Source organism: Lepidochelys kempii, chromosome 3 (genome assembly GCF_965140265.1).
Source record: "Lepidochelys kempii isolate rLepKem1 chromosome 3, rLepKem1.hap2, whole genome shotgun sequence".
Classification (NCBI taxonomy): Eukaryota; Metazoa; Chordata; order Testudines; family Cheloniidae; genus Lepidochelys; species Lepidochelys kempii.
In genome coordinates, this window is record NC_133258.1 from 116,981,723 (window position 1) to 117,008,261 (window position 26,539).

Consider the following 26,539-nt stretch of genomic DNA (forward strand, 5'->3'; position numbering starts at 1 on the left):
GTTGGGTTGTACTAGCAAATGGTTCTCCAAAAATCAGATTGAAGTTTCCCATCTGCAAGATATCCAGATATGGCCACCATGTATAGGGAATCTTTCAATTCAGGATACTCAGGTGGGTAGCACAAGGAATCAATAGAGAGCCACTTGAGATTTTCCGGTTTGCAAGTTTAATTTCAGATCAAGAGACAAATCCTTTCAACAAGGAAGAGTTTTTCAAGACAATGAGAAGCAGCTGAAAATCACTATAAAAACACACCCAACCATAACCAATAGAACCGATGGTCCAAACCAGTGGTATAGCAGCCATGTCAGAAGAGACTATATGGATTACATAAGGTGCACTCACTGGAACAATATATGACTATTTGGTATGCTTCTTAAAGCCCCAGCTCCTGGAGTCATCCAATTTATGTGAGAATCTCAGCTTTCATTATCCTTCAAAGAGGAAAGATGAAAACATGAATCCCCTAATGGTCCCAAAACAGAAAGGCAAATAAACCGAATTTAATTTTTAAAAATTTCATTATTTTTAAGCCACTCCTGATTTTGTGCAGCCTGACTCCTGATTTTTGCTTGCAGTTGACAATACTGCAATTTTTTTCATTGTAGTTTTACACATCAGGAATGTGGTGGACAGTGATGGGACTGTGGCCTACTGGAACCTCTGCACCTAAATGTAGACCGCAAACCTATGGCTTACTATCCAGAGCTCCTCCTGCAGAGTGCAAATACATACATGCCCTAGCTGTAGCTTGATGAAACTGCAGAGCTCAAACTAGGGCACATTCACTTACCTCACTGGCTGACCCAATCAATAGGCAGGAATTATAGAGGTGTGACAGTTTGGGGGATACGTCTGTGGCAGCTGACGAATTCCATTTTGGTTTTGTGAACATCACGTTGTATTTTCAACCTCCCTCTAGAAGGTAGCCTTTGGTGTGGCTTTGAACATTCATTTGGTAGCAGGAACTGACATCTGGAGGACAGATTAGGAGTATGCTCCATAGTGTAGCATAGCTCCATAGTGTAGACTCAGCCTATGCCAATGGAAGGGGTTTTTCTGTTGCTGTAGGAACACCACTTCCCTGAACAACGTTAGCCACATCAACAGAAGCACTCTTCCAGCAATACAGAGGAGTCTACACTGGGGGTACTCTTGGAATAGCTGCGACACTAATGGATGTGGATTTTTCACACCCCTAAGCACGAACCTAAATTTTAAATGTAGACCAGGCCTTAAATTTAATATGGGGAAAAAACAGCTGTACTCACTGAACTCGTGTTCATATTTAATATTGTTGAAACCTCCATTTTTTTGTAAATCTCTTGTGTTTTAATGGTAGAGTGTTAGAGATTAAGGCCAAAAAGGACCACCAGATCATCTAGTCTGACCTCCTGTATAGCACAGGCCATCAACACCACCCAGCAACTGCACACTAACCCAACAACCAAAATGAGGCCAAAGTATTAGTCCATAGGAGACTAGACTATTGCACTGCAAGTAGAGAATAGGAGAGCCCAATGTGCACCAATGCCCGAAGGACCCATAATGGTAGGGAAATGATTAAGTGAGAAATACCCAGATCATCCTGGCAAATGACCCGCATGCAGATGCTGCGGAGGAAAGCAAATAATCCCCCAGGTCACTGCCTATCTGACCTGGGGAAAATTCCTTCCCAAGCCCACATATAGCAAAGTGAGAGTATGAGAGTGAATATAGAAGCAAATATATTTGCTAAGCCTGTGTTCCTTGCTTTACTGCCATGCTATCCCTGAAGGGTGTAAGTAGAAAACCAGAGCTCCCACACCAGGTGATCTCTGGGGAAAAATGTGTCTAAGCAACAGGAGGTTTGGGAGGGCTGACACACTGATTCTGGGGTCTAGGCTAACAGATTGTGGGATACCACTGCCCAAGAAGGGTCAGACATGGGATCTGCACCTGAGAGAGTGCCAGAGAGACCCAGAATCAGGAACAGTGATCAGAGTCACTACCAAGACCCAATGGGCTTAAAAGAACATGGGACTCAGCTGTTGGATCAAAGCAAAACAGACTGGCGCTCCTCCAGAGAGCAGGACTGGACCAGGTTGTGACAATCTCATTGGCTGTCCCAATCAATAATCAAGAACTTATTTAAAGATTGAATGTGACCTCAACCTTTTGGAGAGCAAAACTACACACACAAGTAGGGCACTTCCCTCAACCCATCCTGCAACTAATGGCTGTAGCCAAAATTGTAGATATACTTACAAGAGCATTCCCATCAGCAGCCATGTAGGATTCCAAAACCCAAGGGGAAAAGCTGCAACAAAGAAAAAATATATGTTTATTTAAGATCTAAGCCACACTTTTACAGCATAAATCTCAGTGAACCGAGAAAATAGTTTTCAAAAATGTTCTAAATTGCCTAAGTTTACAAAAGTTATGTTCTTCAAACTTAAGGGTGCTGTATATGATGTAACTTTACTAGCAGAGAAGTAAAATAATGATCTGGACCGGAGGTCTAGCTTCATCAAGTCTTTTTTCAAGATGCGCAATATAAAAGCTCAAGGATAAAATTTGTTTTAGGCAATGGGTAGAGCTGGTCTAAAAATATTTTTCCCTATAGAAATTTTTGATTAATATGAAGAACTGATTAAAAAAAACCTAAAATTTTCATCAGAAATGTAGTTTTCCGACTAAAGACTTTGGCCAAAAATGGGAGTAGTGTATCAAACGAGTTTAGTTTGTTCCTCATGTCCCCATTCTCCTCTATGGGCTAGGATCCCCAGCTGGACTACATCTCCCATAAGCCATCCTGGTGTCCACTTTTGGTGGGAAGAAACAGTGCAACATTAAGTCCTTGGCCAGGGTGTTTTATAGGAGATATAGTCCAGCAGGGGATCTCTCCCAAAGAGAGAATCTCTCTCCAGGTTTTAGGCCACCAGTCTAGATAATATCAACTGAAGACTCAGTATGATTTTGGAGAGCAATATTCTTTTGGACCCTGAAATATTTGTGTCAGGGAAAAAATCAAAGCAACTTACTAGTCAGAAGAAAGCCACAATAACTTTACTAGGACCAGATAACTAACTAGAAAACCAATCCCTCAAAAATAATGGACATCAAAGAGTCTTTCAATAAACCGGAGAGTTTAGAGAATATAGTATTTTGTTTAAATGAGCAGCAGCAGGAATGTAAGGAAATATAGTCACTCTTTAGTGAACTATAATTAGTACTTTTTTTCTGTGCTGTCTAAAACTGTGAATTTAAGAGATATGCTATTCTTAACATGTAATATTTGTTTTATTTTGAAAATAAAAACAGTAAACAGAAAAATACATATATACAGAATCTGGCCTCCAACAGTTTCAAACCAAAAATAAAAAGATGAAAGTACCTAAATCTGAAAAAAATAGATTAATAAGGAGAGATGCTATAGAAAAGAATGTCAAGGTTTAGAAGTCATATCCAAGTAAAAACAGAAGGGGGGAAACATCTTAGTTATACAAGCAAATTAAAGCAGAAGCATCAAATGCTGAACCAGAAAACAAGGGAGTAACTGAATGAACAATTGACAACGGTGATTACTGTGATGTGACAGGTCTTTCCATAATTTTTCATTAATTTTTTTGTAATTATGAGAATTTACAGATTCAGATCACTCTGAGCCTGTGAGCGAAAGATAAGAGATTTAGGTAACTGTCAAGGAAAAAGCTTCTGTATGGCTAATAGGAATCATAGAATATCAGGGTTGGAAGGGACCTCAGGAGGTCACCTAGTCCAACCCCCTGCTCAAAGCAGGACCAATCCCCAACTAAATCGTCCCAGCCAGGGCTTTGTCAGCTGACCTTAAAAACCTCAAAGGAAGGAGATTCCACCACCTCCCTAAGTAACACATTCCAGTGCTTCACCACCCTCCTTGTGAAAAAGTTTTTCCTAATATCCAACTGTCACAGGGTCCCCGCAGGCTTTCTCCCTCTTGAGCCTGTGCCCTGTGTTTAAGCTGGTATAATAAAGAATCCTCCATGCCTTCTTTTGCTGGATCACCCAAGTGTCTTTATTTACCGTTTCAGAGGGGTAGCCGTGTTAGTCTGGATCTGTAAAAGCGGCAAAGAGTCCTGTGGCACCTTATAGACTAACAGACATATTGGAGTATGAGCTTTCGTGGGTGAATACCCACTTCATCGGATGCATGCAGTGGAAATTTCCAGAGGCAGGTATAAATATGCAAGCAAGAATCAGGCTAGGGATAACGAGGTTAGTTCAGTCAGGGAGGGTGAGGCCCTCTTTTAGCAGTTGAGGTGTGAACACCAAGGGAGGAGAAACTGCTACACACAGATGGAATACAAGCTGTCAGGAACAGTATCCCTGATGATGCCACCGCACAACTGGTTGCTGAGCTCTGTAACTTTATCCTCACACACAATTATTTCAAATTTGGTGACAATATATACCTCCAGACCAGTGGTGCTGCTATGGGCACCCACATGGCCCCACAATATGCCAACATTTTTATGGCTGACTGGGAACAACGCTTCCTCAGTTCTCGTCCACTCACACCCCTTCTCTACCTACATTACATTGATGACATCTTCATCATCTAGACCCATGGGAAGGAAACCCTGGAAGAATTCCACCACAAATTCAACAGCTTCCACCCCACCATCAAACTCAGCCTGGACCAATCTACGCGGGAGGTCAACTTCCTAGACTCCAAGGTGCAAATAAGTGATGGTTTTCGGTATAGGGTGGTGTTAACGTGACCTACTGACCGCTATGCCTACCTTCATGCCTCCAGCTTCCACCCTGGACACACCACACGATCCATTGTCCACAGCCAAGCGCTGAGGTACAACCACATTTGCTCCAACTCCTCAGACAGAGACCAACACCTACAAGATCTGCACCAAGCATTCTCAAAACTACGATACCCACATAAGGAAATAAGGAAACAGATCAACAGAGCCAAATGTGTACTCAGAAGCATCCTGCTGCAAGACAAGCCCAAGAAAGAAACCAACAGAACTCCACTGGCCATCACATACAGTCCTCAGCTAAAACCACTCCAGTGCATCATCAGTGATCTACAACCCATCCTGGACAACAATCCCTCACTTTCACAGGCCTTGGGAGGCAGGCCAGTCCTCACCCACAGACAGCCTGCCAACCTGAAGTATATTCTCACCAGCAACTACACACCGCACCATAGTAACTCTAACTCAGGAACCAACCCATGCAACAAACCTCGATGCCAACTCTGCCCACATATCTACACCAGCGACAACATCACAGGACCTAACCAGATCAGCCACACCATCACTGGTTCATTCACCTGCATGTCCACCAACGTAATATATGCCATCATGTGCCAGCAATGCTCCTCTACTATGTCCATCGGCCAACCTGGACAGTCCCTATGTAAAAGGATAAATGGACACAAATCAGACATTAGGAATTTTCTTCAAAGATGAATGTTTTCATTTTCAGAAATCCTTGATATTGAAAAACCATTGAAATTTCTGCACATTGGGGAGTCAGGGGGTAGCTTGCAGAGTTTAGACCAGCACAAATTATTAGTAGTCTTTACTCCTGTTCTTACAAGATCTGCATTAACCAAGTGGCATGTGAGTAACAGATGATGCAATGAGCATGAGAACACAAGCAAGTGACTTATAAGAAATATCTTGCAATCATTTCCACCTGGTTACTGCCTCCATTCTGAAAAATAGAGATATCACTGTCAAAGAGCAAAAACACAGAGAGGAAATAAACAGGTACCCACAGTCCTCATGTCAAAGGGAAGCCATAATCTGCTAATCACATTTTTCTTGCAGAATTTAAAAGCTACAGTGTCTGAGTTTGTATCTCACAGGTTGTAAAATACAGTGCATGTGCTGATTTCCAGTGCTTTTGGCACAAGTCTGGCTTTTGGCACATCCCTCAGATGACATCCAGAAAGAGGGAATATGCCTTGCAGCTTGTGAATAAACACTTTAGATGTGTCACATGACCCTATTTGTATTGTGGTAACATCCAAAATGAGCATGGCTCCGTTCCTGCTCAGAAAAGTGTACAGTATAAAACAGACTGGCCGAAAGAATTCCATTTTTCACTCAAGCTAGAATCAGGGCTCTGAAACAACCTGAAAGTAGGCAAATGATTTGGAGTTCTCTCATTTTTGTTTGCTTTTCTTACGTTTCTCACTAACTTTAGCCCCACTGTTTTTTTGTTGCTGGAAAGACCGTGCTGCAGTAGATAATGAATTGACAGATTACATTAAACTAGCCACAGCTTTATTTAAAAAAAAAGACTTCACCATAGATTTCACTTAATCACCATTAACAATTTCATCACAACAAACTATAATGATGCTTGAGGCATGTCTGCAGTTGATTTGCATCAAGGTCATAGTCTTACATAACAGTCCTTGAGTCATCTCTCATTCTCTGGGGAAGGTCCTTTCAGCCACACGGGGTAAAGCCACATGAGCTTTAACCCCACATTGACTCATCTGGACTGAAAACAGATGACTCATCTGGACCCAGGAAGCAACACCTTTTGTGTTGTCCTTTTGGCAACTGGAGATGTTCTCAGTTAGTGTGGACTTCCCTATTCCCAAATTACTATCTCACTTGTATCTCAAGGAGATGGAGGATCATCTGTAGATTTTCTCTGACGTACCTGTATCCAGGAAGGTCAGAAACTAGACTGATCAGTTGTTTCACCAGGCCAGCTTCAGACCCAAACGGTGAACACTTTTTGAATTCCCCATGTACTGTACCCCATGTTGATGCAGCTGCAATCTGCCCTATGTTGGCTGCAATTAAATAACATTTCAAAATGTAAATGCATTAAAGCAGCTGCAAAACTACAGATTCCCCATTTGATTTTTAAAGGACAAGAACTCTACACTGAAGCATCGTCAACAATTAATGTTTTTCTAAAGAGTTCCTGCACCCTGGACTAGAATTATATATTCAGGGGTTGACAGGGCCCCCTCTGGATAAATGGCCCTTTACAAGGTGATGATAGGTATAAAATCAAGGCCAGTCCTGGAAGCAAGAAATGCATTTAACATTCTACACAGCTTGGTTAGAGGATTTCATATATTTCCAAATAGGTTGAAGGGGATTCAATCCCCTCACATGGATGTCCCCCAAAAAGAAGATTTCTGACTCCTCTTGAGAGAGGCCCAAGAAAAACTGGGGCAAGGTTCACTGATCCTACTGTAAATGGAACCGTAGATATAATCCTGACTGGATCGCAGGCAGTTACTGAGCTGTCAATCCAGCAGGGAGATATGCAGACAGACTGAATGTGCAAGCATTTCTGAGGAAGTCTGAAGGAAGCAGTTCCAAGAGTAGCTGGCTCCCAGAAGAGAAGGGGAGGACGAAAAAGTAGATTAAAGGGAATAAGGATGCTGGTGCTAAAACCACTCCTGAAGCACTCAGGACAAAACCAAATTGTTATGGTGGCTGACTGTACTGGGGGTATATTTCTACCCTTTATCTGCACTAGCCAGTGTAACCAACTGGTGAGTATGTGGTATAGGATACCTTTTGTGCTGATCTACAGAGGGTCTGAGCTGTTACAGCCCCTAACTATAGCACTTTGGCTCCAGCTCTAGCAGCTCATGCTGCTAGGTCTGGAGATCCCTGGTTCAATCCCCAGCATATCAACGATGTGAGCAGTCCTCACACTTGCAGGCTTGTAACATGCGGCAAGTTCAGGTGGATGAGCTGACTGGCAGCCTGGCTCTGAAATTTACTCTGCTACTAGCCCCAAAATAATCCCAAATGGGTTGCCAGAAAAGCAGAGACCTGCTGAGAGACAGGACTGTGATTCTGAAGGTGCTAAAGCCCTCTTACTGAACCCCTTGTAGTGTCCTCAAACAGTCATACAGCAAAGCTAAGCCAGAGGCTGATGAAATGGGTGAGAACAGCTCCTGAACGCCCATTGCTGGTGGGTGTAGGTGCTCGGGGGAAGCGTTCCCACAAGCTGCTCTCCATTCCAAAACACAAAATTCCCTTGGTAGTCCAGAAGATGAAAGAAAGGAGCAGTGAGGCAGCAAAAAGGCCTTGCCTGGAATCCTTCCTGAGATACTGAGGCCCAGGAAAGACTGACAACAAAGGCAATGCAGGGGTCCTAAGCTGTAGTGTTTTTCCTTCCCTCTGTGGAAAAGTAAAAGTAAACTTTTCCCCCCCAGAAACAAATCCCCGGCAAATAACACACACACATGGAACAGACAAGAAACATCTACTCCCCCCTGTGGAAGCCAACTGCAGAGAGCACTGTCCATTCAGCAAGCATGTCAGCAGGGGAGATTTCAAATATCACCTTCCAAAAAGAGAAAAAGCAAAACTCTGCCTCCATTCACCAGAAATGGACAAGCATATCCAGAGCAGTCACTCCAACACAAGGTAAAGAAAAATCTCTCATACTCCAACTCCTGTTGCTCTCATTCAGAATAACTGAGTTCTTGGTTAGCCGAGTAGAAAGAGGTCTCAGAGTGAATCTCCACAATAGAGAGCTCCAAATTTATTCTTAGAAGCCACATTCATCTGAGTCTAAATATAGCGAGTGCGTCACTGTTCCCTCTAAGCTGTGCATGTGTGCACGTGCATGCAGATCCCAAACCCCGCGCACAAGGCGAAACACCATGTGCACAAAAATTTGCACAGAAGAAAATTTTTGCGCACACAGCCTGTCAAAAATTAGAGGGAACATTGGAGTGCGCTTAAAAATTTCTCCCAGTTGTTGAAATAGAAGGTATAGGGAATATTTCTGGAACATGGGAAATAGGATGTAGAGCTAGAACTAGTAGAATTTTTTAAGGGCACCCACTAAAATAAAATATTTGTTTCCAAAACATTCCCTGAGGTTTTAGCTGCACAACTCACATTAGTCAAGTGAAGGAATCCTGGGAATAAACCACTGACAAACATTTAGAAAATGTAGGGGGTAAGGTTCATTGTAGAGCTGGTCAGAAAAATGCTGACAAAGCATTTTTTCCAGTCAGAATTTGGTTAGAATTTGTGGATTTGTCAAAAATCAAAATCTCTTGTAAAGACAGGTTGGTTTTGATATAGTTCAAATGTAACCCCACCTGTCAGGCAGGTTTCCAGAATAAACCTACCAGGTTTGTTGTCAGCTCACCTGCCCGGCTCCTCAGTAGCCCACCTGAAGAGGAGCTAAAAGCCTGGAAATCCCAGCTCCTAGGCTCACAGCCGCCTGGTGTGCTAGGGTCCCTTGCTCTGGGGCAGTGCACCTACCAGGCTGACAAGGAGCGGAGATCCTGGAGACCCTGGTTCCCACGCTCCTCGGCTCCCAGCTCCTCTTCAGCCACCAGGCAGAATTTCATTTTGAAATTATCAACATGTTATGATTTTTTTTAATGTAAATGTATTTTTAATTTCTGTTTCATGTAGAATTTCAATTGCGGGGTTTTGTTCCAAATTGGAAGGAAAATGCATTTTAAAATCCTTTGAAATGGATTTTACCGATTCTCCTCCCAGCTCTAGTTCATTGCTATGTCATCCGCATCAAGGTCTTAATAAGGAATTTACCCTATAACTGCATATATACAGTTATTGGTATTTATTGTTTAACCAATTTATTGGTTAGTCTCTAAGATGCCACAAGTACTCCTTTTCTTTTGGCGAATACAGACTAACACGGCTGCTACTCTGAAACCTGTATATATGCACAGAGCCATCTAGTGGCCAGAAATAATTTAATTTAAGACAGTGAACTCATTAATACTTCAGAAACTAATCAACCCACCAACCCATGCCTAAAATGCCCTCTGATTTCATTAGAATACTTCATGTTCCAAACTGAACATAGAACAATCTAATATCTGAATCTAATATAATTGACTGGCAGGCAATTGAGGCAAGAGCAACCAGTCCTTTTAAGAAGTGATACTAAACATGTCACGACTGTCAGTGGAACAAGATAATAGTAGCATGTTTCAGAGTGGTAGCTGTGTTAGTCTTTATGAGCAAAAATAATTAGGAGTCTTTGTGGCACCTTAGAGACCAACAAATTTATTTGGGCATAAGCTTTCATGGGTTAGAACCCACTTCATCAGGTGCATGGAGTGAAAATACAGGAGCAGGTATAAATACATGAAAGGATGGGGGTTGCTTTACCAAGTGTGAGGTCAGTCTAACAAGATAAATCAATTAACAGCAGGATACCAAGGGAGGAAAAAAACTTTTGAAGTGGTAACAGAGTGGCCCCTTACAGACAGTTGACAAGGTGTGAGCAACAGTAGGGAGAAATTAGTATTAGAGAAATTAAGTTTAGGTTTTGTAATGACCCAACCACTCCCAGTCTCTATTCAAGCCTAATCTGATGGTGTCCAGTTTGCAAATTAATTCCAGTTCTGCAGCTTCATGTTGGAGTCTGTTTTTGAAGGTTTTTGTTCAAGAAATTGCCACTTTTAGGTCTGTTATTGAGTGACCAGAGAGACTGAAGTTTTACTGGTTTTTGAATGTTATGATTCCTGATGTCAGATTTGTGTCCATTTATTCTTTTGCATAGAGACTGTCCAGTTTGGCCAATGCACATGGCAGAGGGGCATTGCTGGCACATGATGGCAGATCTCACACTGGTAGATGTACAGGTGAACGAGCCCTTGATGGTAAAGCTGCTGTAGGATTGCTCAGTCACTAATACTCAGCCTTTCCCTTTGATGCATACATTTAAGAGTAAAAGAAAACAGAATGTCTCTACAATTTTTGCTCTTTCTGGTTTGTGACTGGATATTCTCCCTGATCTGGCCACCTTTGTAAATTCATTGTATGTATAAAGATCTGGCACTGAGAATCAAAGAGAAATGTCATAGAAAGTGAACAGATATAAAACAAAGCAAAACAAAATCCATGATGCTGGTCAGAAAGGGGAAAGCTGTGGAGAAACAGCTTGGCCACAGCTGTCCTCTTCCATCATAGAATCATAGAATATCAGGGTTGGAAGGGACCTCAGGAGCTCATCTACTCCAACCCCCTGCTCAAAGCAGGACCAATCCCCAATTAAATCATCCCAGCCAGGGCTTTGTCAAGCCTGACCTTAAAAACTTGTAAGGAAGGAGATTCTACCACCTCCCTAGGTAACATATTCCAGTGTTTCACCACCCTCCTAGTGAAAAAGTTTTTCCTACTATCCAACCTAAACCTCCCCCTCTGCAACTTGAGACCATTAGTCCTTGTCCTGTCCTCTTCTACCACTGAGAATAGTCTAGAACCATCTTCTCTGGAACCACCTCTCAGGTAGTTGAAAGCACCTATCAAACCCCCCCTCATTCTTCTCTTCTGCAGACTAAACAATCCCAGTTCCCTCAGCCTCTCCTCATAAGTCATGTGTTCCAGTCCCCTAACCATTTTTGTTGCCCTTCGCTGGACTCTCTCCAATGTATCCACATCCTTCTTGTAGTGTGGGGCCCAAAACTGGACACAGTACTCCAGATGAGGCCTCACCAATATAGAGGGGGACGATCACGTCCCTCGATCTGCTCGCTATGCCCCTACTTATACATCCCAAAATGCCATTGGCCTTCTTGGCAACAAGGGCACACTGCTGACTCATATCCAGTTTCTCGTCCACTGTCACCCCTAGGTCCTTTTCCGCAGAACTGCTGCCTAGCCATTCGGTCCCTAGTCTGTAGCGGTGCATTGGGTTCTTCCGTCCCAAGTGCAGGACCCTGCCCTTATCCTTGTTGAACCTCATCAGATTTCTTTTGGCCCAATCCTCCAATTTGTCTAGGTCCCTCTGTATCCTATCCCTGCCCTCCAGCATATCTACCACTCCTCCCAGTTTAGTATCATCCGCAAATTTGCTGAGAGTGCAATCCACACCATCCTCCAGATCATTTATGAACATATTGAACAAAACCGGCCCCAGGACCGACCCCTGGGGCACTCCACTTGACACCGGCTGCCAACTAGACATGGAGCCATTGATCACTACCCATTGAGCCCGACAATCTAGCCAACTTTCTACCCACCTTATAGTGCATTCATCCAGCCCATACTTCTTTAACTTGCTGACAAGAATACTGTGGGAGACCGTGTCAAAGTCAAGAAACAATACATCCACTGCTTTCCCTTCATCCACACAACCAGTAATCTCATCATAGAAGGTGATTAGATTAGTCAGGCATGACCTTCCCTTGGTGAATCCATGCTGACTGTTCCTGATCACTTTCCTCTCATGCAAGTGCTTCAGGATTGATTCTTTGAGGACCTGCTCCATGATTTTTCCAGGGACTGAGGTGAGGCTGACTGGCCTGTAGTTCCCAGGATCCTCCTTCTTCCCTTTTTTAAAGATTGGCACTACATTAGCCTTTTTCCAGTCATCCAGGACTTCCCCCATTCGCCACGAGTTTTCAAAGATAATGGCCAATGGCTCTGCAATCACTGCCGCCAATTCCTTTAGCACTCTCGGATGCAACTCGTCTGGCCCCATGGACTTGTGCACGTCCAGCTTTTCTAAATAGTCCCTAACCACCTCTTTCTCCACAGAGGGCTGGCCATCTATTCCCCATGTTGTGATGCCCAGCGCAGCTCCCAGACTGCTGACTTTGTTAGTGAAGACAGAGGCAAAAAAAGCATCGAGTGCATTAGCTTTTTCCACATCCTCCGTCACTAGGTTGCCTCCCTCATTCATTAAGGGGCCCACACTTTCCTTGGCTTTCTTCTTGTTGCCAGCATACCTGAAGAAACCCTTCAAAAGCCTCCATCCTATATTCATGACAGTGAATTTCTTAGAGGGCTAAAAGGATGCTAGACTGTCATGACAGGATGTAGTGGTGATGAAAAATACCACCATTCGAGAATGAAATCCATTCAGATAAGGACCATTTTGTGCATGTCCTGTGTATAGAATGGTGAAGGGCACTTCCAGAACAACAGGGTGCTAGGGGAACCAGAGTGCCAGCATCGGAGTTTTTGTTGTAACAGTTGAATTGGCAATGGCTCCAGAACTTAATATCCAAGCCTAAACATCAATACGGTGCAGAGCCAGATTCACCAAATCATGCTGTTTCAGGTATTTATGAATCAAAGCAGGTATTGCTCCACTGAAGGGAAAAATTCTATTTTAAGATATTAAACTCAAAGAGCAACTGTACTGTAGACACTGTTTGCACTGAAAAATATTTTTGCTACTTACTGGACAGTCTCCCCACTAACTGTATTACTGATTTTAGCAACACGTTTCATTTCCTTTTATTCCCCTGTTTGATTGACCTTCACTTTTTTCACCATCATTTTAGAAATGAAAGTTTGACTAGAAAGGAAGAGGTTTGTAATTGTACTAAGCACTTATGTAGCACTCTATAGCTCCAAACTGCTACATGAACATTAAGGGTGCAGAGTTGCACCTGTAGGAGGAGGGTTCAGAGAGAGGCGGGTAAGCAGAGGAGTATGAACATACAAGAACAATCAGTATTAATTGCATTCAGTCCCCACAGAATGGGAACCTTTCTCCTTCCTCGGTCTTTTAGGGCTTCCTTGTCTCACTGACTCCTGCCCAAGGAAAACCGGCAATATGATTAGCCTTTATCGCCATGTGATGGGTGAGGATATTAGACTGAACTGGTCTGGGTAAAAGGACTCTGGGAATGACACATGATAATTGTCAAGAAGAGAAAAGAAAAAACTGACCCTGAGCACCCTCACAGTGTCATCTAGGGAGGGGTGCACTGGAAGTTTTCCCACAAGTGTGAGTTCTGCACTTTTAGTATTTATACAGTATTTGAAGATTCTGGCACAGATTTTCGGAAGCGACTAATGGCTGAGACATTTTCAGGAAAAGCTGAGCACTTGCCCAATGAAAATCAGGCCTTTCCAAGGTGTCTCAAATGGTGCACCCACAACCACTAGTCGCTTTTGAAGAAAATTTGACCATAGCTTTAGTATTGCTGAAGCTAATATAATGTAGAAAAAAGGGGATTTCTCCCCCTACATTCAGTGTTGCTAACTCACAATTTTATCACGAGTGTCGCGATGGGCATGGATTTTTTGAAAGCCTCAGCTCTTGGGGTCACATAAGTATGTAAGAATCTCAGCTTCCATTTAGAAAAGTCTTCACAGTTGGAGAGAAAAGATTAAAAAATGTGAATTCCAAAGATTCTGGAAGCAAATAAAAAACCACACAAAGTTGATTGCTTTTTACAATCATGATTTTATTGGGGCCTGACTAATTTTAAAAGCTGGAAGTTGGCAATAGAATCCACAAATGGTGACACACGGACAGGCAAAAGATGGCAGTGGTAATAAGCTGCATGGCGTAGTTCAAGAATTTCCTCTATACATACCCAGAAAATGTAGCAATCAGTCATAGTCTGACACCGTTTGCGCAGAAGGAAAGAGAGAAAATGGTGTTCAATGAAAGGATAATTAGTACTAGTGTGTTTATATTATTAAATCGTTGGGAATTCAGACCCCCAAGTAGAGGAGGCAGGAAGGAGAGAAACATGTGCGAGGAGTGAAGCTCCAAGCACTAGGAGCTGCATGTAGAGAATGTTAGGTGTTTCTCCTGTAACTGAACCACAGATAGTATTCTAGTTAAGCAGCTGTTTCATAATACAAATCTTTTATCTTCACCTAGCACTCAAATGCTACACACCACAACCAGGGAGAAGTGGCAGAGGTTAACTGTCCTCTTTACCATCTTCAAAGCTTCTAGAAAAGTGTGACAATTTCAGTTTGGACGTAGGAATTGTCTGCATGGAAACTGCTTCCTTTGGATCATTAGAGAGACAAGCGGTGAGATAATATATTTTATTGGATCAACTTCTGCTGGTGAAAGAGACAAGCTTTTGAGCTACACAGAGCTCTTCCTCAGGTTCTGGGAAAGGTACAAGGTAGGAGACATTAAGCACAAGGAGTTAACACACATGTTGCAAGAGACCATTCAGGTTGAAGTGGGTAGTTAGCACCTGCAGCGATAGCACAGAGAGTTAATGAGTTACGGATTGTTGTAATGAGCCATAAATTTAGTGTCTTTACCAAGTCCATGATTTTTAGTGTCTAGCAAAATTATGAATTTAAGCTCCCAAGGTCATCTTTTCAAGGTGTAGTGCAGGTTTCAATTGAGGACAAGGACTGAGAGGTCAGTTGTGGAGTGATTATTCTGTGAAAAGTATTCACCCCACAGGTGATATGGTATATTTGTCTTATTTTTCTGTGAGAGTTCATTTGGGAGCCTAGGGATTGTTTCATTTCACCTACATGGTTGTTACTGGAGCGCTTAGTGCACTGGATGAAGTACACCATACATTGTGATGGGAATGTATAGGACCCATGGATCTTGAAAGGGATGTTGGGGGCGGGGGGGTTATTGATCATTGTAGCAGTGAAAATGTCTGCAGGTTTTGCATCTGTTGTTCTGACAGGGCTGATGCTGCTTTGAGTTGGTGTGTCTTAATCTGTGGGAAGCTTGCCTTTGATGAGTTTGGTGAGGTTCAGGGGTTGTTTGAAGGCCAGAAGAGTGGGTTTTGGGAAAGAGTTCTTTCAGGATGTGGTCCCCATCAAGTATGGGTTGTAATTGGTTAAATGATGTTCTATAAGGAGTCCAGTGTGGGGTGGTAGGTGACAACTAGGGGTGTGCAGTCAGCGGTTTTGGTTTTTTCCCCCCCTGTACCGAAGTAGGTTCTTTTAGGATATTTGGGTGGCCCATTTCATGAGATGATCTATTTCTCTGGTGGAGTGTCCTGGTTTGGTGAAAGCAGTTTTAAGTGTGTCAAGGTGTCATGATGACCACAAAGAAACTCAGAAGCAAGACAGTCACTCGGAAGAGGCACCTCTCTGTAGGGATGGAAATATCTCCAAAGGAATCTTACTGCTGCTCTGCTAAACTTGAGCTAACCAAGCCGTTCCTCCGTCTCTGAGTTAAAGTCCAAGAATTTATGTAAGGCAGCAAATAGCCAGATTCAGATTTTAAATATAAGAGCAAATCCAGAATAAATTCTTTTAAATCCATGGCTTTATTTGAGTAATATCAGTGGGTATAAGACAGCAGATTCAGGCCCAAAATTACCAGATGTTTGTGCACTTGTACCCTTCACAGATCTTAGACATGCCCCGTGCCTTTTTTGGTTAGGGTAGTGATGATGGAGAGGAGACAGAAGAGAGGAAAACCTGCTGTGTTTATAGATTACACAAAGAGCCTATGTTTGGAAAAATTCCTATACCTATGGACAGTCCGGAAAAGGGATCGCATATGTACCAGTTATTTAAAAAAAAAAAACCCACCAGAGAGGCCTAGGAGCAAGAATAAAACATTAGCAAAGCTCACTGATAATGGCAAGGGTAGTTGTAGATATTTTACTGTTGTAATCGGCCAGACTGAACAGACTGGATCTATTGTAGCTATAGTTTCCTGTTTAAGCCTAAAATGCACAGAAATGGATCCCCAATGGAAGATTGTTAATTACCACTTGTAGGGGGGTAGCCCCAGCTCAGACAATTGCTTTTTGAACTTTTTACTGTTGAATAGCTGATGAACACACTCAACCCATAGATTAAGAATTGCCATCATTGCACCTCAAATTGGTATCTGATTGCAACAACTTTGGTCCAAAATAGTGACCAAAACTTGCCTCTTACAAAAAATGGCCCTTTTTCTAAATGATTTTTTTTAACAAAATTAAAATAGTGGTGGAAAAATTTTCATCATTTTTTCCCATAAAAAAAATTGAAAATTTCTGTGAAAAGCCTGGAAATTTTTCAAAAATTTTAATCAAAAATACTTACTATTTTGTGACCAGATCTGAATTACACTTTTTGCTCTCATGGGCTGTAGAGTGTGGAACTCATTGCCCTCTAAAATCTATCCTATTACATCTCTCGCCACATAAAACACAGCTTGAGTGCTCCTTTTTTAAAATGGGAAAAAATGTATTTTTGAATGACCACAGGTGACCCTCTATCACCTTCCCTCTCTCCCACACCCCCTTTTTCTCTAAATCGGACCCAATTTGTTTGTATAGGGTGTTTGTATTTTAAGAAGATATTTTATTTGAATTTACACTGTTGTACAGCACCTCAAATACTTCACCAATAATTTTGATGCAATTATTATTTTTACAGTTCTGATGGGAAAAGAAAGCATACTTTCAAAATTTTAGAGTGATAAATGCATGGACTACTCTGTTGAATACAAAAAGTACAAAATAAAAACATTGTAACAAACTGTTTAGGGTTTTTGTGTAATTTAAGTCTAACGATATAGCTTGCATATTTCAGTGGCACATGGGTGGGGGGATATGGATCAGCGTTCACATCACACTCCCTATCAGTACCCGGACCAAGCCGGGGAAGCTAATGATCCAAACAGCAGACCAAATTTGGTGATCAGTCCTGGTCATGTGTCACCTGAGGCATGTTGTGCATACGCTAAGAAGAATGACACATGGTAAATAGAATTAGGAACAAAGACTGAAGAGATTCATTTAGACACATCACTTCTTGAACATGGCACATATATGTTATCAAAAAGCAGTAAGTGCCTGGAAGGTAGCTAACCCACACTCAGTACATCCAACAGTCATGTACGTTGATTTCAGCTGCAGTAATTTAAATCAGCTAGAGTATTTTTTAAAAGATTAATATCAGTAGTTTAAATACCAGTGATTTAAGTTGCCTTGACTTAAACCAATCCACCTGGCAGGACAGTGCTTTTGGCCTGAACTCTTGCCTAACATATGGAATGGCACTTTTGTCCCTCCCACCTAGTATTAATGGCCTGTCCAAGTACATGCTGCTATGCATCCTGTTTTTGTTGGCTGCTACATGACTCTTCTCACCTTCTGACCAGATATTCTAATCTAGTGCATACGTTTCAAAAGTGCTATCATGCATAAGATAATAAACAAATAGTAATGTCTTACAGAAGTACTGTAATGGCAAGTTACCTGGGCAAGTTACACAGGCTACGTCTACACTGCAATGAAAAAACCCAGGGCTGGCTCGTGCCAGCACACTTGGGCTCACGGGGTTTGGGCTGTGGGGCTGTTTCATTGCAGTGTAAATTTCCAGCTTCAGGCTGGAGCCCGGGCTCTAGGACCCTGCAAGCTGGGAAGGTGCCAGCCCAAGCCAAGAAGACTACACTGCAGTGAAACAACCCTGTAGCCCAAGCACTGCAAGTCTGAATCAGCTGGCCCGTACCAGCCATGGGTGTCTAGTTGCTATATAGACTTGCTATGTAGGAAACTGAGGCACAGAAAAACTATCTGCAAAATGGGGTTAACAGCTGTCACAGGGATGTTGTGAAGATAAATACATTACAAGTTGCGAAGTGCTTTGTGACCTACTTATGAAAAGCACTATATAGGAGCTAGGTATTATTATTACTATTATTTAATGTTTTGGATGTAGCTCATCTAAGACCAGTCTTTGGCTGGCACTAGTACCCTACCATAACTGAATTAGTGCCTTGTGACCAGTGATGATGCCTTTCTGACACCCGGGTCTGACTGAAGACAGTTAAAAGATCTCAGAAAGCTGTGAGTGCACTTGCAGAAAACCAGGTTCCTATTCAATAAGGGCAAAAAGCCAGTCTTCCTGAGATAGGGCTTCTATACCGCATGCTCAAACCTGCTTTTAAATAGTGAAGAAATATTTGGGAAAATTAAAAGATACATAACAAACACCACAACTGAGGGACAAATTTGCCCTTGCGTATGCAAATCTCACAAATCTAAATCATATCTGTTGAAGTAAGTGCTGGCCAAACCAAAAGAATCAATTATTCACCCAGCTCTAGTTAGAGCAGAATGTGTGTAGAGGAGTGTACTACATAAGGTCTTGTTTACACAGGGAAAAGTCCCAAAACAGCTCATGTGGAATTGCTCTTGCTGAATAGCTATTCATATTAGCTCACTAGCTCCCTACGTGAATACTCTTATTCTACACTAAGGGCTTACCTACACAGGGACAGGCAGGGAAGTTAAGGTGACTCAGCTGTAGGTGTGATGTGAATGTGCGTGAGTTAAAGCATGCTACCACCAGCTTTCACTCCGGAGTAAAATGATCTTAATTTGCTGTAACTTAATCCAGCAGCAACCAGAGGCTACGCCTATACTACGGAGCCTATGCCAGCACAGCCCCCTACTGTAATCACAACCCATACCAACACAAGGAGTTTTTCTGACAGTGCAGGAACACCTCCCCAAACAACATTAGCTACGTAAACAGATGCACTCTACTGGCATAGCAGCGTCTCCGCTGGGGGAGGTTGCTGGCATAGCTACATTGGCTAGGGAGGTAATGGGGGTGTTTTTCTTTCACAGCCCCAACTGACATAGCTATAGTGATATAACTTGTAATTGTGGACCAAGCCTAAGAGTGCCTTTGTGAGCTTTAGCTTAATCCACTTCTGAAGTGGACTAATCTAAACAGCACAAAGGCACTCTTGGGGCATGTCTATATGGTGACACTCAGAAAAAATAAAGTGAATCAAGTAAAGGCGTGAAATCACTGTGCATGAGTTAAAGCACATTTAACACCCCCTGGCTCCTCACATGACCCTGTGGATGCTCTCACTCAGGAATAAAGTGTAGTCTTATGCTTGGACTAAGTTATAAGTTATGCTTAAAAGTTTATATCAGCATAGCTATAGCAGTCAAGGGTTGAAAAAAAACCAAACAGATGCCAACCAGCATAACTATGCTGACAAAAATCCTAGTGTAGATGCAGCTGTGTTGACAGAAAAGCGCTTCCATGGATGTAACTATTGTCATTCAGGGAGGTGGTGTTCCGACAATGACAGAGAAACTGTCAGCATAGGCGGCTCCGACACAAGAGGTCTATGACGGCACACGGTCTGTAGTGTAGATGTAGCTTTAGTGCAGCATAAGAGTGCTTACATGAGGAGTTAGTGCAGAATAGCTTTGCACTTTAAATTCACATCTTAACTATTTCTCATTAACTTTCCTGCAACTTACCTGTGTAGACAAGCCCCAAACCGTAACTGATCTATTGAAACCTTATTCCGAAATAGGTGTAACAGCAACAAAGTGGGGAAGTCTGTTTATGGAACACCAACAGGTTTATTGCATGACAGATGTTTTTAAGAAGTTATTCAAAAGTATTCCTGCAGATTTCAGAGTAGCAGCCGTGTTAAGTCTATATTCGCAAAAAGAACAGGAGTACTTGTGGCACCTTGGAGACTAACAAATTTATTTGAGCATGAGCTTTCGTGAGCTACAGCTCACTTCAAAAGTATTCCTGATACTGTTTGCAAATGTTTGTGTTTGTATTACTTGTTTGTCAGTAAGAACTCGCATGGTACTCTCTCTTTGAGGCTGTGAGACAGCTATTATTAACACCTACATTTAGAGTTTTACATTTCATAGCTCTTAGGTTTAACTCTGTTTAACACTCCTCTGAAAAAATTGTGAAAAGACAGAACTCTGACCTGTGCTCCCTCGAAGAGGTAAGCTGCAGTGCAGAAAATGTGGACAGTAAAAAAAGTGAGTGGATTTCCTGCTAGCAAGTCAAACACTGACAGGTACCTTACATGGAAACTGGATCTGACCAGGCCACAAATCCAAAGTGCAACTCCAACCTCCTCATGGTGCAACCCAGGTACTTAGTTACATAAACCAAAAAAACAACAAAATGAGTAAGATGGAATCTGCTCATAACCTCAATCCTACCTCAACCTTGGCATTGGAAAAAAAGAGATGATAATGATGAGAGTTATACGTAATATTATCTCATCACCCATTGCACATGCAAGCAGCATTGCTAAGTCATCATGGAACCACATTCAGCCTGGTTTCACTAGCAATAAGTGGTGCAGCAGCCAGGCCTCTTTCTCCAGTTCCACTAATCATATTACATGCACTATCAGAAGTCTGAGTGGCCTTCAAGCCCAGCCCTGTGCACAGCATAATAAAATAATTAAACCTGACAGTGACAAAGGCCTGGACAACTGCAGCAATTTGCATGTCAGAAAAAAAGGGGTGCACCCACCCAGCCAAATCTCAAAGGTACAGTGTTCATGGCTTCTCCTGTATGCTGGAATCCAGTAGCAGTTGAAGATCCAATAGGATCTCCATTCTGCAAACCTGCTCACAAAAGTCTGCATATTCCCCATCCTTTAATCAAGGGAGCAAACCATATCTCCCTCCCTGGATAGTTCCCTCCAGCATATTCCCCATCCTTTAATCAAGGGAGCAAACCATATCTCCCTCCCTGGATAGTTCCCTCCAGCCACTGCTACTACCTCTTTCATCCTGATTGAAGCCCAGCCAATTCATTCCCATCCATGGCCCTATTATTTTAGCTGGGCACTGAAACCATAAAAACAGAGACTTTACCAGAAGCCTGTATTGTCTCACTGTCTCCCCTAGCTGCCTCAGAGTACCTTGAACAGGATGGGGAACAGTATAAAACTCAGCAGTGTAACACACAAGCAAGCACACCATGCTGAACTGTAACATCAAAACACTGCGCCCATCCTGAAAGACATTTAACACCACCTTAAAGTCCTTTGCAGTGTAGTTGTAGCCAGGTTGGTCTCAGAATATTAGAGAAACCAGGTGAGTAAGGTAAACTCCTGTTGGTGAAAGAAACTACCTTTATGCCCTGTAAGCCCTGCTTGCTGGATGCAAGAGAGCTCCATGAAAATCAGAAGTGTGCCACAATTATCAGGACAATTGGCAAGCAGCTTGTGCATGAAGAACTAACAGTTACTCCACTAACGTGTGCAATTTCACCGCTCTCTCTCTCTCCAATGAAAAAGTCAGTGCCATATTCATAAAGACCACAGAAGCTGCAAACAGAATGTGCACACCCCACTCCTTCTATTAGGAGTAAGAGATTTCCCATTTCCAAAAGGAAAAGAGAGAGAGCGAACAAAATCACAATGAAAACACAGTTAAAAGAGGAATGTCCACACATCACTGAATTCAGAAATATGGAAATAGATTTTCTTGAACTGTAGGACTTCTACCTGATCAAGGTACATGCAGGAATGTGGCTAGAAAGCCTATGTAATAATGGCATAGCAGGAATATTTACTACTCCCAGAGTGCACTAAATATCTCTAGGAAGCTACAGAACTTGAAAGACTAGGAAAAGAACAGAAGTGATAGCACCCAATGGAAGTTACCAAAACATTTCTCACTATAGTAAGAGATACCTAAAAGAAGCTTGCTCTAAATGCTGAATTGTAAAACACTGGCAGAACTGAAAGACTACCAAATCCTGAGAGAGACAAGGTGGGTGAGATCATATCTTTCATTGAATCAGCTTCATAAACAAACTAGGGAAATATAACATAGATGGAGCTGCTATAAGGTGGATGCATAACTGGTTGGAAAATCATTCCTAGAGAGCAGTTATCAGTGGTTCACAGCCATGTTGGAAAGGCATAACGAGTGGGGTCCCACAGGGATAGGTTCTGAGTCTGAATATCTTCATCAATGATTTAGATAATTACATAGAGAGTACACTTATAAAGTTTGTTGACGATACCAAGCTGGAAGGGGTTGCAAGTGCTTTGGAGGATAGGATTAAAATTCAAAATCATCTGGACAAACTGGAGAAATGGTCTGAAGTAAATAAGATGAAATTCAATAAGGACAAATGCAAAGTACTCCACTTAGGAAGAAACAATCAGTTGCACAAATACAAAATGGGAACCGACTTCCTAGGAAGGAGTACTGCGGAAAGGGATCTGGGGGTCATACTCGATCACAAGCTAAATATGAGTCAACAGTGTAATGCTGTTGCAAAAAAAGCAAACATCATTCTCATCAGTATTAGCAGGAGTGTTGTAAGCAAGACACGAGAAGTAATTCTTCCACTCTACTCCATGCTGATTAGGCCTCAGCTGGAGTATTGTGTCCAGTTCCGGGTGCCACATTTTAGGAAAGAGGTGGACAAATTGGAGGAAGTCCAGAGAAGAGCAACAAAAATTATTAAAGGTCTAGAAACATGATCTATGAGGGAAGATTGAAAAAATGGGGTTTGTTTAGTCTGGAGAAGAGAAGACTGAGAGGGGACATGATAACAGTTTTCAAGTACAGAAAAGATTGTTACAAGGAGGAGGGAGAAAAATTGTTCTTCTTAACCTCTGAGGATAGAACAAGAATCAATGGGCTTAAATTGGAGCAAGGGCGGTTTAGGTTGAACATTAGGAAAAACTTCCTAACTGTCAGGGTGGTTAAACACTGGAATAAATTGCCTAGGGAGGTTGTGGAAACTCCATCATTGGAATTTTTAAGAGCAGGTTGGACAAACACCTGTCAGGGTTGGTCTAGATAATACTTAGTCCTGCCTTGAGTGCAGGGGACTGGACTAGATGACCTCTCAAGGTCCCTTTCAGTTCTATGATTCTATGATTCTATCAAAGAGACAAGTTTTCAAGCTACACAGAGCTGTTCTTCAGGTCTGGAAAAAGTCAACAACAGATATTACCTCACTCACCTCATCTCACTAATATCCTGGGACCAACACAGATGCAACACTGAAAATAACAAATACTCAATAACTGAAGACACTGTATTCAGATTTCTTAGCTGAAATAAAATAATATATTAGCAAGGGGTATATTAGGATTTAAATTCAACCAAGCAAAGAGAGACTATCATACTTCCCAAAGGGCACCTCTTGGGAGTCAGAGATGCTTGGAGAGGTTACTTATCTGAACCTTAAATAGGTCTGAGTTCAGTTTAGGGGAATTGGTATTATGTTTGGATCCAGTGTTTTGTAATCTGGAATAACCTATTCACAGAGAAGCCCAGGATTTGAACAATACGAGAGTGACAGTTAAAGCCTTAGCTGAGTGAGAAAGCTGACATAATACATGCCTGTCAATTTGGATACCACCACCGCCCCCCTTCCCCACCGCCACACACATTTTTATGAGCAAAAAAGATGAAAGATTCACATATTCATTCCTTCTTTTAAAAAAAAAATTACTTAGGGCTATTGCTACAGCAGATTAAATCCCATTGTTTATATAGCACCATAAATCCATATACCGTTATGAGACTGGCACATTTTTCTCTGAGAAACTGAAATTGGTTTAGCAGTTTCTGTTTACTTCACTATCAAATACTCATCTTCACATACATCAATCATATTTCAGTGAAGTAACCAAAACGAGGCTCTCACACTCACTTCTGATGCAGCTGAGAGATAATCAGTGGGATCTTTTACAAAGTAGAAATACATTCATTTAAAAAAAATATTTCAGAATAATCCATTTCCTTTGTTTAACCAAAGGAAAAAAGGAAGTAGCACATCTCTTTTAAGCAGACCTTTATAGAACAGAGCAGTTACATGCCAATGTGAACAGTTTCTTTTATAAGTGTAATTACTGATCATTTGAAAGGAAGTGAAAATTCAATACCATAATAGTCATTCAGCAAAGACAAGAAAGCATCCAATTTAGGAGGAAAGGATTAAAAGTTACATACCCACCAGCTAAGAATTCCTGTGACCAGCCACACACTTGCCCTGCCAACTCCTATACATCTCAAAATGGAGAGGAAATTCTTACTCAAATTAGTTGCAATGCTGAAGTTGCCCAAGAGGAAACTGGTGCGTCTCTGAAAAGTCATGACTATGCAAACTAAAGGTGGTAAATTGGTTGACATAGCAACTGCTGAACACCATGCCAACCAGGATCATGCTAGTTGGGCCTGCAAAATTGGGATGGCTATTTCATGAACAAGTTCTCTCATGGTATTCCTGCACATCTAGTCCTGTAATCCAAAAGTGTAGAATGAAACAACGGGGCAAAAATTAAATGAAACTTTACAATCGTCTTAGTTTAGATTTGGGGCTTTCAGTGCTAGTGGTTCCATATTACTGTGGTTAGCTTCTTCTTGGGTTTGTTTTACGGCACAGCACATTTATTGTTTTGACTACTGGTGTCATTGACACTATTGATGTCATTTGTAGACCATTCAAAAGACAAATTAAATCTGGGTTTGCTTTGATCTGGCCAGAAAGGCCGTATTACAGATTATTGCGCTTATTGGCAATGGAGCAGAGGCCCAGGATTTAATGACCACAGAAAATGAATGACTCATTTCACACGCTAGTGGCAGTCATTCTAAAGCCTCAACCATACTGGGGAGATTGTACCACTTTAAATATATTGGCATTGTTAAAGCAGTACAGCTACTCACCTCCATGGGGACACTGTTAGATTGGCATAAAGGTGCTTGGATAATTAATCCTGTATGGGAAGGGGAATACCTACAGCAGTGTAAGGTACCTTTACACCATTACAATTCATCTGTACTAGGGTTTGTACTGGTATAACAACTTTATCGGTAGAAAGTCACACTCCTAACCAACGTGGATATATGGTATAACTTCCAAGTGCAGACTAGGCCTATGCTAGACCTATGTTAAGACTAGGCTTATGCCAAGGTTGAGACAGGTTAATAAGGCAAAAGTTTACACTGCTGCTGCCCATGTCAGATTTTCTTTAAATAGAGGACTTCTGCTCTTAGCAAATATCTCCAACAGCCAGAGATGGGAAAGTAGACATGGAGGGCTCTGAGTTACTACAGAGAATTCTTTCCCAGGTGTCTGGCTGGTGGATCTTGCCCACATGCTCAGGGTCTAACTGATCACCACATTTGGGGTCAGGAAGGAATTTTCTCCCAGGTCAGATTAGCAGAGACATTCGGGTTTTTTCACCTTCCTCTGCAGTGTGGGCATCTTCACTTGCTGGTTTGACCTAGAGCAAATGGTATAACTTGAAGACTTTAAATTAAGATCTGTGGATGTCAATAACTCAGACAGAGATTATGGGTCTATTATAAGAGTGACTGGGGAGGTTCTGTGGCCTGTGATGCGCAGGTCAGACTAAGTGAGCATGATTGTCCATTCTGGCCTTAAAGTCTACACACCTGTATGTAAATTCAGCACCAAGGTTACTTTTTTTAAACAGAGTAAAAATATGTTTTATTATTAAATATTTAGTTGTTCTTGTGCCACATCTCCATGATGGATGAAGTCATCTGTGTTTGGAAGTTTGTACTGTTTATAAAGCACCACTGGAATTTTCTGAATGGGAATGTGCTAGTTAAGCATTATTAGGTACTAATATTTTTTAATCAGAAGCAGTTGTACAGTACAGACCCATTTATGTGCGAATCTGCTTACCGCGCAGTAGCGCCATGCCTCCTATTGCTACCTATTTAACACGCGAGGCTCGTTAACATGTGGTACAGGAACTTGCTATGTAGCGCTACAGATTTGCTCACTAACTTGCTGACGTAGAAATCGACAGGAAGTGCGGAGCGGAAACGTGTTGTACATCTTTACCGATATTGGTAAAGACGTATCATGCACGCTTAGTCATAGTCACGCTAGAGAGAGAGGTAACATATAGTAGTTATATAGTTATGTATGTGTGTATATATAGTTATATATACACACACACACACACACACACTACATTAGAAAAGCTAGCTGCAATAGATCGAGTAAATAGCGGAGAAACCCAGGCCAAAGTTTCAAAAGATATAGGGACTGCCGAATCTACTCTCCGAGGCTGGCTAAAAAACAACTCTAA

General features: G+C 41.9%; 1 protein-coding gene across 4 annotated transcripts in view; it reads right to left on the reverse strand.

The window, feature by feature from the left end:
• IPCEF1 (interaction protein for cytohesin exchange factors 1) overlaps nt 1-26,539 on the reverse strand; it is a 123,477-nt gene that overhangs the window by 61,702 nt on the left and 35,236 nt on the right. For 3 of the 4 annotated variants that reach the window (XR_012158098.1, XM_073337715.1, XM_073337709.1), the window contains exon 2: nt 2,249-2,300. Coding sequence is in view for 3 of the 4 variants with exons in the window: in XM_073337715.1 (XP_073193816.1) it covers nt 2,249-2,300 (52 nt within the window). In the remaining variant the exon portion in view is untranslated. Of the gene's footprint in view, nt 1-2,248; nt 2,301-24,422; nt 24,470-26,539 lie in introns of those variants that run through there. The other variant, XM_073337710.1, reaches the window with a different exon arrangement.